The 14,995-nt window shown below is 38.2% G+C and overlaps 1 protein-coding gene across 1 annotated transcript; it reads left to right on the top strand.

Annotated features, from left to right (window-relative positions):
* The first annotated feature begins 390 nt into the window (after positions 1–390).
* sdhdb (succinate dehydrogenase complex, subunit D, integral membrane protein b) lies at positions 391–13,601 on the top strand. The gene is made up of 4 exons (XM_084716831.1): positions 391–518; positions 4,389–4,499; positions 7,307–7,457; positions 12,542–13,601. The coding sequence occupies exons 1-4, from the start codon at positions 416–418 to the stop codon at positions 12,705–12,707; spliced, it is 531 nt and encodes a 176-aa protein (XP_084572957.1). The 5' UTR covers positions 391–415; the 3' UTR covers positions 12,708–13,601.
* The last annotated feature ends 1,394 nt before the right edge of the window (positions 13,602–14,995 follow it).

The raw sequence follows: 14,995 nt of genomic DNA, 5'->3' as shown, positions 1-14,995 counted from the left end.
TATTATGTCCAATAGTTGACTCAAAGTTTAGCATTTTTCCTCAGGTTTCTCACCTGGAATATATACATATATAGAGTATGTAATATGTTTGCATTAGAGTTTTTTTTAATAAATTACTAAGTTTATTATTTAAAAAAGTAGAGTCAAACGCAGTTTGATGTTTGATGTCAGGACAATAATTTAAGTCTAATGCTGTGGCTTAATCGACTCAAAAAACCCCATAATGATGACCAAAACTTTAATAAGTGAATAAAAAATATGGCAAAAATATAATGCAACACAGAACACGTATAGGTATAGTTACAGTTGTTTTAATTAGGGTTTATCTTTATTATCAAGATTACAATGCAACGTCTACCTCTTCGCAGCAAGCCTTTGCTGATCTCCTTCAATATTTAACATCTTTGTGCTGCTGATGACTCGCAAACTACATCCGGGTAACTGTGGTGACCTTGGTTGGTTGATCATCATGGCGGCTATCGTCAGGTTGAGTTCTGTGTGTCGCAGAGGAGTCAAACGTGAGTACTTCTGTCTCTTCTCAGTGTTTCAGTCTTTTTTGAATAAGCGCGCTTGCCTTAGTGTAATAGTTTGAGAGCAGGACGTTTTGACAGAGGCGAGGTCGAATATTAGCTGTGGAGGAACAAATCACGACGGGCAGAGACTGCTGCTTTCAAGTTCACGACTTTAGTGAAACAAACCCTCCACTGTAATTATTACTGGGTAACATGACTGCTTACCGTTAGTTAGTGCCTTATGATCTGAATCCCCTCAGACTGTTTTAACAATGACTACTGAGGAAGAATTTAAATCTTTGACCATGATGACATCAGACAGCCCGACCGTGACGTTATTGCTCGCACGAGCAAAGATAGAACTGTACGCCAAATACCATTCAGAAGTTTGTGAATTATGAATTCACATGCATTTTGTCAAAACTACATATGAGTTTAAACTTAACAATAGACATTTTACTAGATGGCAAGTCTCAATGTTCAATTCGGCATATATAACGTAAAGCAAAGAGCACAGTAGCTTTTTCTGTAAAAGTTCATGTTAGGCTAAAATGCTCGCCACCGCCCTCCTTTGACTGTTTGGGTCGACGGTTTCCAGCTGTCAAAAATGGCTGTGTAAACCAGACTCGTTTAACCACATTTCTTTCAAACAAACACACATTAATGTCACTATTTAAGTACTAAAACCGTCTGAACTGATTGGAAGACTGAGCTGCAACTCTTTGGTAAGTCAGTGACACTTGTTAATGATAAGAGGGTTGAAGATTAGGCTGCTAGATATGTTTAAACTCATTTGAGATAAGACATGTTAGTTTTTGCACTGTAGGTTTTTTATTTCTGTATTTTTATTTAACTATATATTTCTACCCTTTTAAAACATTTACTTGCTGATTAAAAAAAAAAAAAACCTTATTATATTAAAATTGCACATGTCAAACATTTTGACAAGAAGACAACAGTTTAAAATTCATATATTTAAACAAACAAGCCAGGGGGAACACAAGTGAGTAGAAATAAATTAATTAAAACAAAACATGTTTACAAAAAAGTATTAAAAAGGGAAAATATCGTAATTTACATACACATTTAACAAATAACACATACCCTTACAGTTTTCATGGACTCTTTATTGTAACAAGATTTAATGATAGTATATACAGTATTTAATAATAGTATAAAAGTTTTAAGTACTACTCAAAATCTTTGTGAAGTATAGTTAAAAAGTGGATTTTGTCTAGTGAGTTTACATTAATTTACATAGAATTTGGCCAGATTTATGACATAAGCTCTTTTTTTCCATGTGTACATATATATATATATATATATATATATATGTACACATGTTAATAAAATAATGTAAAAATGTTCAAAAGGTCAATAATATATTTGTGCACATATTTCCATATATACAGTACTGGGCAAAAGTTTTAGGCAGGTGTGAAGAAATGCTGTAAGGTAAGAATGCTTTCAAAAAAATTTCAATGTAATTGTTTATTTTTACTGATTTCCAAAATGCAAAGTGAGCAAACAGAAGAAAAATCAAAATTAAATCAGTATTTGTTGTGACCACCCTTTGCCTTCAAAACAACATCAATTCTTCTAGGTACACTTGCACAAAGTCAGGGTTTTGTATGATCATAGTCTGGTGTAGGATCAACCAATTATACCAAACAAGTGCTGATGATCATCAATTCATATGTAGGCTGAAACACAGTTGTTAACTGAAACAGAAACAGCTGTGTATGAGACTTAAAACTGAGTGAGGAGCAGCCAAACTCTGCTACCAAGGTGAGGTTGTGGAAGACAGTTCAGACACCATGACAAGACTGAACTCAGCAACAAGACACAAGGTAGTTCTACTGCATCAGCAAGGTCTCTCCCAGGCAAAGATTTCAAAGTAGACTGGGTTTTCAAGATGTGCTGTTCAAGGTCTTTTGAAGAAGCACAAAGAAATGGGCAATGTTAAGGACCATAGACGCAGTGGTCGGCCAAGGAAACTAAGTGCAGCAGATGAAAGACACATTATGCTTACTTCCCTTCAAAATCACAAGTTTTCCAGCAGTGACATCAGCTCAGGACTAGCAGAAACCAGTGGGACCCAGGTACGCCCATCTACTGTCTGGAGAAGTCTGGCAGGAAGTGGTCTTCATGGAAGGATTGTGGCCAAAAAGCCACACCTCCAACATGGAAACCAGGCTGAGTGACTCAACTATGCACAAAAACAGAGGAACCGGGGTGCAGAAAAATGGCAGTGGGTTCTCTGGACTGATGAGTCAAACAGTTTGTTTGCTGAAGGGCTGGAGAGTGGAACAATAACGAGTGTCTGCAGGCAACAATGAAGCATGGTGGAGGCTCCTTAGAGCAGTTTTTCTCAATCCTGGTCCTCAGGGACCCCTGCCCTGCATGTTTTAGATGTTTCCCTGCTCCACCACACCTGATTCAAATGATCAGGCTGCTATCAGGCTTCTACAGAGGCTTGATGATGATGCTGAAAAAAATACAGGCAGATACTTGTCCATCATGCAATACCATCAGGGGGGCATCTGATTGGCCCCAAATTTATTCTGCAGCAGGACAACAACCCCAAACATACAATGTCATTAGGAACTATCTTAAGCGTAAAGAACAAGGAGTTCTGGAAGTGATGTATGACCCCCACAGAGCCCTGATCTCAACATCATGGAGTCTGTCTGGGATTACATGAAGAGACAGAAGGATTTGAGGCAGCCTACATCCACAGAAGATCTGTGGTTAGTTCTCCAAGATGTTTGGAACAACCTACCTGCTGAGTTCCTTCAAAAACTGTGCAAGTGTCATTCATTCATTGTCTGTAACCGCTTTTCCTTGAAGGTTCACAGGGGGCTGGAGTCTATCCCAGCTGACATTGGGCGAGAGGCAGGGTACACTATGGACAAGTCACCAGTTCATTGCAGGGCTGACACACAGACAACCATTCACTCTCACATTCACACCTATGGGCAATTTAGAGTCACCAATTAACCTATTACGCTGCATGTCTTTGAACTGTGGGAGGAAGACAGAGTACCCAGAGAGAACCCACACAGACACAAGGAGAACATGAAAACTCTACACAGCCAGCAGGATTCAAACTCAGAACGTTCTTGCTGTGAGGCAGCAGTGTTAACCACTGCACCACCGTGCAGCCTGTGTGTACTTAGAAGAATTGATGCTATTATGAATGCAAAGTGTGGTCACACCAAATATTGATTTGATTTAGACTTTTCTTCTGTTCGCTCACTTTGCATTGTGTAAATTGATAAAAACAATTACATTTTATATTTTGAGAGCGTTCTTACTTTACAGCATTTCTTCACACCTGCCTAAATCTTTTGCACAGTACTGTATATATTTTGTTAAATGTTGACAATGCCAAAAAGATGGGGTGTAGTTTCAGGCTGAGCTGTGGAAACACTACAGATTATTTTTTATAATTTGTATATTTATTGAGGAAATATTTTGCAGGGTAAAACTTGTGTATAATTTGTCTCATTAGTTTGTATTTGTCATATGTTCAATAAAGTCAAAAAGAGAACACACTTTTTAAAATTTTTGCAGTAAGATCTCTAAATTCCCAACTGAATGATTTTTAAACAAGCAAAAAAAATCAGTCCAAATGAAAATATCAGTATTTATTCTACCTGTACAGCTCCACCAACCTGCTGGGGTTCCTTGTATTGGTGGGTTAAATAAATGTTTTCAAGGCAGAAAACAGTCAGTTGTTTTAAATTACTGTTTTTATCTTTTAAGGTTACAGTGCGTTATAATTTATTTTGAAGTTTACAGTTCACAGTTCTGTGTTTGAGTGTTGTATTGTGTATCAACGTGAAAACATGACTTGTTGTCTTCTTTCCTCAGCTCTGTTCTACCAAAGCACTTTGCTGGCCAGGCCGCTGGTTGTACCACACAAACATCAGGAGCAGCCCTACATGCTGACAGCAAGGATCCATGCGTCACAGGCTCTGTACGGTCAGTGCTCACAAGTGGAAGTCTGCAGTAGAACATACAGGGACATACAGTCCAACATGCATACAGACAGAAAACCTAATTCAGAAGTAACATTCAAGTATGATCCATACAAAAACTAATGCAGTGGATCACGCTGCCAGGTGGTGGAAGGGGGTTGATCTCTACATGGCTCTGGTCAGAGAACAGAGTCAACAGTTGCACCAACTGTTGTTGCAAAGAGCAGACAGTGTGCCAATATTGATACCAGTCAACCAGTTAGGGCGTCTGATTTGTGTCAAACAGGATTGTTTTGGCACCTTTTTGCTGTTATGATGACTCATTCAGTTTTGTAGTTTTCCTGTGAAGGGATATCTCAGTTTACAGGAAGCACACTTTCTGTGGTTTGACATAAAGAAAGCAGGTGGCTGATTCTGTTCAGCTGGTGATCTGTGGTCCAGATTTAGCAACCCAAATGTTAGAGTGGTGGCAGTATTTTGACACCAGGTTGATGTGAGGTCTGGCAGGTTTCACCCACTGTGACCCACTATTTAGGTTAGTGGGTTGTTTACAATAACATAAGGGTGGAGGCTTTCTCTGTAAAGCCAAATATATCTGTCAAATATCTAATACCAAAAACTGGCTCAGCTTAGTCAAATACATTGAGTCTTTTTCCTGATTGAATTCTTAATTTTCTTAAGTTTATACATCTTTGGCTTGCTTTGTGACACGAAGAATTAGTCTTTTGGAAAAAACTTAATACTCAGGAAAGCACCGAGATACTGAGTATGATGTGATACTGAAAAAGAAAACAACACTTTGGGTGTCAAGTTGGCACCAACATCGATAAATTTGGTGAATTGAGATAACTAAACCAATGTTGTCATACTTCAGTACTGTCGAGTACCAGCTGAAATATATGTGCAACATTGAGTCTCTTACAGTAGGTGGCATCCTCTTTGATTTGACATTTCCTCATCTAAACCATGAAACGTTAATTTTATCATCGATATTAACGATTTGAGAAATCCATAATTTTCTGCATGTTTCATTGGACCTGTTGGAATAACACGGGAGAACATGGAAGGAAGCTGGCAATTGTACAGCCCTAGTACTGACCAAAATGTGTGGGGCTACTACCAAGTATCAAGTAGGGGTTGGTTTTTAATTAGACATTCTTTGAGCTAAATGAGGAAGTTTTGTAACACTGTTACTGTTACACTGTTACACATGTAACACTGATGCATTGAGCAGTTTGGTGCATTTTGCTAAAGAGGTCATCCAAGTATTTACAGGGTTCGTACACGAGCTGGAAATCCTTTAAAACACTTGAATTTTGATGTTTTAAGGTTTGAGAAGTGCTTGGATTTTGGACAAAGTGCTTGAATTTGTAATTGCATTACTTTGATAATAAATTGATAGTTGTGTTTTCCTTTAATTTGTCTCCCCTCTGTAGAATTCTGTCATGAAATAGAGCGTGACAACATCTGATTTCGTATGATGAAGAAGTGAATTAATTATTTTGAGTATATGTAAATATGTAATTAATTACAGCTGTAAAGTGCTGGAAAACATTGAAAATACACCTGAAAATCTTAAAAAGTGCTCAAATTTGGAAAAGATGTAGGAACGCTGCATTTTGCATTGCACTTTCGTAAATTGGTGGACTTTTGAAAGACAAGACTTAAAAAGGAGAGGTCCAAATCACTGCTACAGAGATATCCTGGCCTGTTACACAAGCCCTAAACACTAAATTGTACGATTCCCTGTCTGATAAATACACACATCTTTAAATCCTCACAAAATGAAATCATCAGAGTGGTTTTGATGATGGTCCTAGCTGTCTAGGATTTCTGTTTACACCTGCAAGTGTCATGCAAAGTCACCATTAGACATGTTTTTTTTTTTTTGTTTTGTTTTTTTTTCAGAAAGAAAGAATTAAATTTAGTATTGCCTTGCTATGTCTAACTTCTTTCATATATTAAAGGAGCCGTTCGACTTCTTGGGAAGTGCGCTTTAGGGCCCGACTGATACTGTTGTTTTGGGAGCCAATACTAATATTAAGAGTAAAGAAAATTCCAATATCGATATTAGAGCCCGACTGATGTATCAGTTGGCTGATATATTGGCCTGATACTGACTGAGCATATAATGTAGAAAACAATGCTTGAGGTGATTTAGATTTAGCACAATGAAGAATATTTATGAGGGCAAGAATTAATTTATTATTTATTGTATGTTTGATATATATGTGTGTGTGTGTGTGTGTGTGTATATATATATATATATATATATATATATATATATATATACATATATATATATATAAGAAAACAACATTATGAGTACCTCTGCATAGTCACATCACTGCAGAATCATTGCACAATCAAACATGGGAAGGGTCTATTTTTTATTTCATTATTTCATTTCATTTCATTTTTAATTCACTATCAGCCACCATATCAGTAGTTGGTGATGTTTTTCTCCTCTAAAATTCAGTCTCAGAAATTCTGTATAAGTCAGGCTCTAATCCATATATTGACCTATTTTCATTATACAAGACATAATATACAGAATATAGAATGTATACATGAACACAATTTCTGTAGTGATCAAAAGTAGTTCACACTTGTGTCAAAGATGTGTAACATAGGGTTATTTACAGGATATTGTACAGTTTAATAGTATTGCCTTAGAACAGCCAGGTTAGCTCTTTCCTCCTGTTTTCAGTATTTGTAGTAAACAGAATAGTTTTTTAGGGTTCAGACTGTTTTTGTTTACACCATGCAGATAACTAACCCTGCTGATCACCTGTGTCTCTTGCTCTACAGCGGGTTCTGGCTCTAAAGCCGCCTCTCTGCACTGGACAGCAGAGCGAGTCCTGAGCATCCTGCTGCTGGCCATGGGACCCGTAGCATATTTTAACCCCTGTCCTGCCGTTGACTACTCCCTGGCTGCTGCTTTGACCCTGCATGGACACTGGTAAGACTGGCAAACATTAATTTTCTCTCTTCTGTTTGTACTTTAAGCCACTATCATACCTTTCAAATTATGTGCTAGTTTCACTTCCTGTTTACTTAAACTGCAAAGATCTCTCTCTGATTATGTTCTTGCACACTGCTCAATATAGAGTCGGTGATCAGTTTATTAGGTACATAAATCACCAAGTCATGACACATAAACAATTTAAATAAACAGAATAATAAAACAGTGTGGCTCTTGCTCAAAAAAGCTGCGCTTGTTTGTCTGTCCTTATATTAAATGGCTCTGTCAGACAAAACAATGTAAAAAAAAAAGGGCACAATTACTGCAATTTCTAGACCAAACCAACCCATGAGAAAACCTTTGAATGCCAGAGAAATGAAACACAAAACATACATTGTCAGTTCATAAATATAAATTAAAATTTTAACCGCGACTATTTGATAAATGATTAATCATTCAAGGAAGACTATGTAATATTTGCAGTACTAAATTACAAAATGACCATGATATGTCATCAGAATAAAGAAACATGCTAAGCTGAAATACCGGCTTCTCTGATAACAATGCTACAGTCATTATGTTCTCTTTTGAAATTTCCATTCTGGTGCAAAACGTCTGTTGTGTTTTTTCTGTTTAGCCAGCAGCCGATCTCATGTTTATTCACTGTACATAGAACTGAAGTCAGTACAGAAAGTCTGCTGATTCACAACCCCGATTCCAAAAAAGTTGGGACGTTGTGTAAAACCTAAACCTAAACAGAATGCAATGATTTGTGAAAACTTGTCGAATCTGAATTTGATGCCTGCAAAATATTGTGACAGCAGCATATTTACCACTGTGATACATCTGCTTTTCTTTTAACAACACTCAGTCAGTGTTTGAGAACTGAGGACACTAACTGTTGAAGCTCTGAAAGTGAAATTCTTTCTCATTCTTGCTTGATATACGACTTCAGGCGCTCAACACTCTGGGGTCTCTGTTGTTCTAGTTTATGCTACATAATGCATCACACATTTTCAGTGGGCGACAGGTCTGGACTGCAGGCAGGTCAGTCTAGTTCCTGAACTCTTTTACTACAAAGAGACGCTGTTGGAACACGTGCAGAATGTGCAAACATGATGGCTAAATTCTTTCATCACATGGTCCACTCAGAGTTGCCGTCCACAGGAAGTTGTTATACAAAGCAAATTGGGGCAGTAATTTGGCTTGCAAGCATCCAAATACAGTGATGCTCACCTCTGTAGTCATATACTAGCAGATTGTGATTTAACAGATCAAGGGCATTTTGGGAGTATAAATGAAAGTTCTTTGAACCCTCCACAGACTTATTTCCCGAACATCTCTATCCTGTACAAAGGTAGAGCTTGTTCGCTGACCCTTAAGGGACAAAAGGCAAACTTTGTGCCTTGGAGGTTTGATGTGGGGGGGCACTAAGCTGTCAGCAGCTGTTAATTCAGCCCTGGTTAGTTCCGGCTCTGTTTGCAGACTTGAGAAGGTGGCTTTAGCTTAGCGTCACAGCGATGTGTGCTTCCATCAGTTAGAGCGCAGACCAAACAACATGGCAGGCGTAGGCTACAAATCCCAGTCATGAGTAGTGATAAGTCTTGTTAAGCAACAGCTTTCGGGGCAGGTGAATATCTCAAAAGGTCAAGCCATGCGCTCTTTGACCAGAACCGCTGAGACGAATGCTCCAATGTCACTTGGTGTCATCATTGCCATGGCTTGAAGCATGAGCAGAGACTGTGCCTAATAGGATTTTTTAGCACCAAGGAATGTTGGAACTGAGTGCCACCCTGATGAACGTGGATTCAATAAGTCATCAAGATTTTTAAAGTAGCGTGGAAGAGGTACCAAAGTAGATTGTTTAACTAATTTGTTAAAGAAAAACTGTGTTTCGTGACTACAACAGATTTATTCATGCCTCTACCAGTGACAACTGTGGCTGGAGGAATGTTGGGTTCTCCATCTGTCCATCCCTCTCTTGTATTCACAGAGACCACTAAATGTCTACCATCAAAGCACACCTACTAAAAGCATGTATGCTTCCACTGACAGGCTCGGATTATCGTTTGTGTCTGACAGCATGATGGAAAGGATCCCAACTGAGATAGCTTTTTTTTTTTTTTTTAAGAGTAAGATACATTTTGTTTAACCAGAAAGCTGTCGCCAAACTAACCAGTCTGATTCCAAAATCTGTCATTTTAACATCGTCATTACCATTCGAAACTCGCCAACATCTTGGCTTGTCTTCCCACTGTGCCAGCAATGACCAACTCTGATTGTTTGGTTGAAATAAACCCTTTATTCCTTTAGGTCAGGGGTGTCAAACTCAAACACAGAAAGGGCCAAAATTTAAAACACAGTCTAAACACGGGCCAAACAGGATTAACATTTATTAAACTGTCTAAAACTGACTATGTTTTATTCAGAAATATGAATTTGAACAGCCAGACTGCAACAATTTTTCCTCAATAAAATAAATAAGATTTAAAATATTTTTTTTTCTTCAACAATAACAAAGGAAAACGAGAATATTTCAGCTCAGAATATTTCAGCTCACATATCCAGGTGGGGGTTACATTTGAAAATGCTTGCTTTTTGTCTGCACACAAGATATCGCACATTTTAATCATGCAAACCCTCAATGGGACTGCATTTGGCATAAAAATATGCTCATATAATAATATTACAAACCCATCAGCCCATCAGGTACAGATGAACATATTGACCTGCTCAATTTAACATTAAGGCCAAAACACACTGAGAACTTCAGTAGAAAAGTTAATTGTAGCTTCTATGGTGAACTGCAGGCTTCAGATTTAAAATGTAACACCACAGAACCAGCATTTTATGAAAAGGTTAAACTGCACACTGACACACACTGAGGAGATGAAGAGGAGAGACAGAGTCTGGACTCTTCATCATGACTTACAATAATGCAGCAATTAAGTATTTAAAAGTACACAAATCAGACTTGGAGTAAAAAAAAAATCGCGCACCACATAAGTGTACATTAATATTATGATTCATGATCATAAAAAGTTTTTTATATCAAGTCGACACATCTGTCCATATTCTCTCTCTCTCTCTCTCTCTCTCTCTCTCTCTCTCTCTCTCTCTCTCTCTCTCTCTCTCTCCTCTCTCTGCTGTGGGTCAGTCTTATTTTTATTTTTACCTGGTTTCAGGTGGAGCTGCAGTTCATCTCCCTCCTCATATACTTGTGTTTCTTTGCACTGAGTCAGTTGCCTAAACAGACAAACCTGTTTACATTGTCGTTTGACAGAAACTCGCGTCTTCGCGACTGCGAGCTGATTTATTTCTCGAGTTGCGCGGCAGCTGACGCAGTGCATTGTGGGACTTGTAGTATGAGTGGTGGGAGTGCTATTTACCGATGGGCCATTCATAATAGACACGTGAAATTAGCTCGCGGGCCGTATATAATTGAATGGCCTTGAGTTTGACACATGTGCTTTAGATAGCTGTGAAAATATTCTGACTGTACATGCTGTTTCTCCCCACTGCTTCTTTGATGTCCAACCTCGCTCTCGCTGCTCTCCTGGTATTTCGACTTCTAACTTTTTGAATTGAGGGTTTATTTCAACCGAATTAGACTTGGTGATTGTTGGAACAGTGGTAAGATGAGCCAAGGTGTTAGCGAATTTTATTTTGTATCTGTTAAGTTTGAATGAAGTGGGGTTTTTTTTGTTTTTTACAGTGATACAATCACGATTTCTGGTGAGTTTGGCGAGAGAGATAAATTGTCTGTTTCTGGTTAAACTAAACCTAAATTGGTCTCTCTCTCTGTGGTGATCTTTTCCAGATTGCAGTCAGAAACTCAGTCTGAGCCAGTCAGTGGCAAAAACAAGCACTTTTACTGGGTGTAACACAGTTGCCCACAGGGATTACATTGGACCTTGTTTTCGCTCTCCCTCAATACTGGACTAATTTCAAAAATTGCTGGCCGTATTAGTCATACAAAAACACTGAAAAATGGGTCCAGGTTACAAAATACCAAAGTTAGACTTGAACTTAGATATGACAACTGATGGCTTTCATGGTTTAGTGACTTAACAGCTGTGCTCCAGTTTTTGCCTCCAAATAAAATGACACAAATCTACCCAAACTGTTTAACGCAACTGCTCATTTACAACCAAATGCTCATTTATTGGCCTGTCTGACCCATTTTCAGTGATGTTGACTTGTTCTGCTATCTCATTTCCATTGGCCATGATAACATTATACACCAGAGTAATTGCTGATAGCCGGAGCTATGAGAATAAACCCTGTATTGTAATAAACCTTACTTTTCATTAAAGGTCTCAGTATGTTTCAAACAAAGTGTCTCAACAGTGTCTGAGAAAATTCTCATTTTCCTCTTGGACCAGGTGTATCAACTCAACAGTCTGAGCTTGAATGGGCATGAAAATCTTCAGTTGAATCATCAATGCATAACATAAACAATCTAAACAGGGATTAGATTTAGATTTTTATTTATTTTTATTGTGATCAAGATACATGGAACAGTTCATAGTGGAAAATTCAACTTGGCTGTGCTCTTTGGTGGACAAATGATGCACTGTTTAGAAATTAGCTCAAACCTAGTTAGGCATTTTTATATTGCAGTTTCTTGGTAATTAGCCGACATAAACATCAATATACAGTGTTTAAAATAAGATAATATTGGTTGATTTATCCATCAAGCTCTAATAGAAGATATCTGGTTCTTAAAATGTCAAAGGTATACACCTGTGTAAATAGAGGTGGAAGGTGAGAAGTTAATTATGGCTCTAAAGGTGCATTTTGGCACAAACCATCCAGTCACAGAGCTTAAAACCTTAACTGAATGGGCTTCTACTGTGGAAGCTAAATATTATGTTGTTGAGAAAAATAAATTTACAGTCAAATCAAATTTAAATGAATTCATCAACAACATTCCAAACAGCTAAACACACTTCTGCCTTGGTCACATAGCGCTATGTAGTTCATATGAAGCATACTTAGGCCTTCACTGAAATTTTGAAAACAAAATCTGCTTCTCTCTGTGCTCACTTGTTCTGTTTGTATATATTTTTGTCTTGCAGGGGTATCGGGCAGGTGTTAACAGACTATGTTCACGGTGACACAAAGATCAAGCTCGCCAACACAGGTCTCTTCCTCCTCTCCACGGTCACCTTCGCTGGCCTTTGCTACTTCAACTACAACGACGTGGGCATCTGCAAAGCCATTGCCCTGCTCTGGAGCAAATGAATGCAAATGTGGACTGGGAAACTTGGGGAGGACCTAGGCACCGGGACGGGAGCAGTCTTGTCCTGGCTGATTGTAAAAAATTCAAGGTGTTCTATGTAAATTCTTATAAATATATCATTTTGACAATATTTCAGTGATTCGCAAGTGTGTAATTGTAATTAACGTTGATCAGTTCAGGCTTGTCTGTTAAGTTTTTGATCAGTTTAGCCACAGCAATGACTTTGCAACTGGCATCAATTTTCTCTTGGATGTGGGAGATCAGCTTATGTTTCTGTTCGGTGTAGAGTAAATTTAAGCTACGATCCCCTCAGCAACAACATGTCCAGTTATTTAAAATGTCACAATCAATTCTACAAATAAGAGTGATTCAGTATCCTGACATGTACTTGTTATATCTACTGGAGACATACTGTACATGTCTCCAACAAACCAGCCATGACTTCTATCAAGTCTTACAGGATAGTGCTGTTTGACATTAATTTATTTTTTTGTTCATGTTCAGGTCCTTTTTGTTTCTTAAATGTGTTTTTTTTTTTCCATCACACTGTGTACATACTACCTTTTGCTCTTAAACCCATCAGGAATAACAGGGCAGCACTACAAATATGAGCAGTGTTTGTATGAGAGTTCACCCTCCACATTATAACCCCTGTTTACAAATCATTCACCAGGTCCACTTAATGTGTCTTTTTCTGGCCACCACAGCCTCATCATGCCACACAGTTCAGTGTACTCCTGCATCTTGAGTAACAGGAGCAAATGCTGTAAGCAACATAAAGTCAGAGGTTGTATTGTCAAATGTCTACCCTCAGTCTCAGTCAGTGTGCAGTACTGTGGTTTGTGAAGAAAGCAGCAACGGCTGGGAGAAGTCTAAGAATAAAGTTGGCTACTGCAGGTGCTTGTATTGGCCTGTTCAATCCAGGAGGAGATCTGCTGTGCTGCCCCAATGAAGGTTCATTAAATCGATAGTTTGGATATTTTGATTTGGGGTTGTATGAGGTACTTATCCATAGTCAGTGTATTAGCTATAGAAGGAGGCACACCCTTAGTTTGGAGAATGAGAGAGGGACGTCAGCTCTGAAGCTAAGCAATGAACTGCTGTGGTATTTTAACCACTTAGAAAAGGTTTAATTATACGCTCTGTTTAGAATATTTTCACCACTTCAGTTTGCCTTCAGACATATTTTTCTGACAGAAAGTAGGCAAAATCTGTTATTTTACGTCGCAGAACACAGGAATTGTCGTTATACCGCTGCCTCAGTCTATTAGTTGGTTTGTGTTGATGTGTGACTTTGTTGTTTTAAAGTAGATAGTTCGGATTCACCGAGGCTGCACAATAACACAAGCAAACAAACAGATCGAGGCAGCATTAATTCAGCAACTCCTGTGTTCTGAGGTAAAATTAGTGATTTCACCTATGGAGATTGGTTGGCTTGGAGACAGATATTTGGCCTATACAGTGGAAATTACCTGTCAGAAAAGCAATCTGATGGCAAGGAGAAGCAGTGAAAATATTCTAAATAAAACCTATTATCAATTTGGCATTGATTTTGTTTTTTTCTTTTTAAGTGGACCTTGTAAGTGGCTAATATCCTTTGTGTTGCTGTTTCTGTCCACAGCAGTTAATTGCATAGCTTCCATGCTGGTACTCCTTTCTGCTTCATCAAATTGGAGGCATGTCTACCACCATCTACTACCTCACACAACCACTAATGAAATAATCACCAAATAATCTGAACTATCCCTATTTAAAGGTTTGGAAGGGTAGATCTGAAGTGCATCATATATTCAAGCCATCCAGCAACACTCAGCCTACCTGTGCCTCAACACAACAGCTAATAATGAAGTATAGCAGCGTGCAAACTTGTCAGCCAACAGTGTTTAATCCACAGCAGGGTCTGAAATGAATTAACAGCTGCAAAATGCCGTCCGCTAATAAAATATCACTCAAGACGGTAACAGTGGCAGTAACACAGATGCCTCTGATACTAACTGAGTCATGTTGTATTTCATGTTTGAATTACAAACTCCTTCCACTGTGTGAGTGAGCAAACTGCAAATCTAAAAAAATGACACATTTTGAAACTATTGCAAAAAAATGTCCATTTATTTTGACCAACTCTTCACAGTTTTTCTTAAGTTTACAAAGTCTTGGCAAAAACTTAATTTCAAGCACTGTTCAGAAAACACAGATTCAATATGGCTGGATAATGAAAACTGTAAAAGTTCTTATATAAGCTTTGAATATTCACTCATGGTATATAATTGGTGTACACACACACACACAC

This window comes from Lutjanus erythropterus, chromosome 4, assembly GCF_056507025.1.
Source record: "Lutjanus erythropterus isolate fLutEry1 chromosome 4, fLutEry1.hap2, whole genome shotgun sequence".
NCBI lineage: Eukaryota > Metazoa > Chordata > Actinopteri > Lutjaniformes > Lutjanidae > Lutjanus > Lutjanus erythropterus.
The sequence above is the reverse complement of the archived record's forward strand: the minus strand, read 5'-3'. Positions and strand labels throughout refer to the sequence as shown.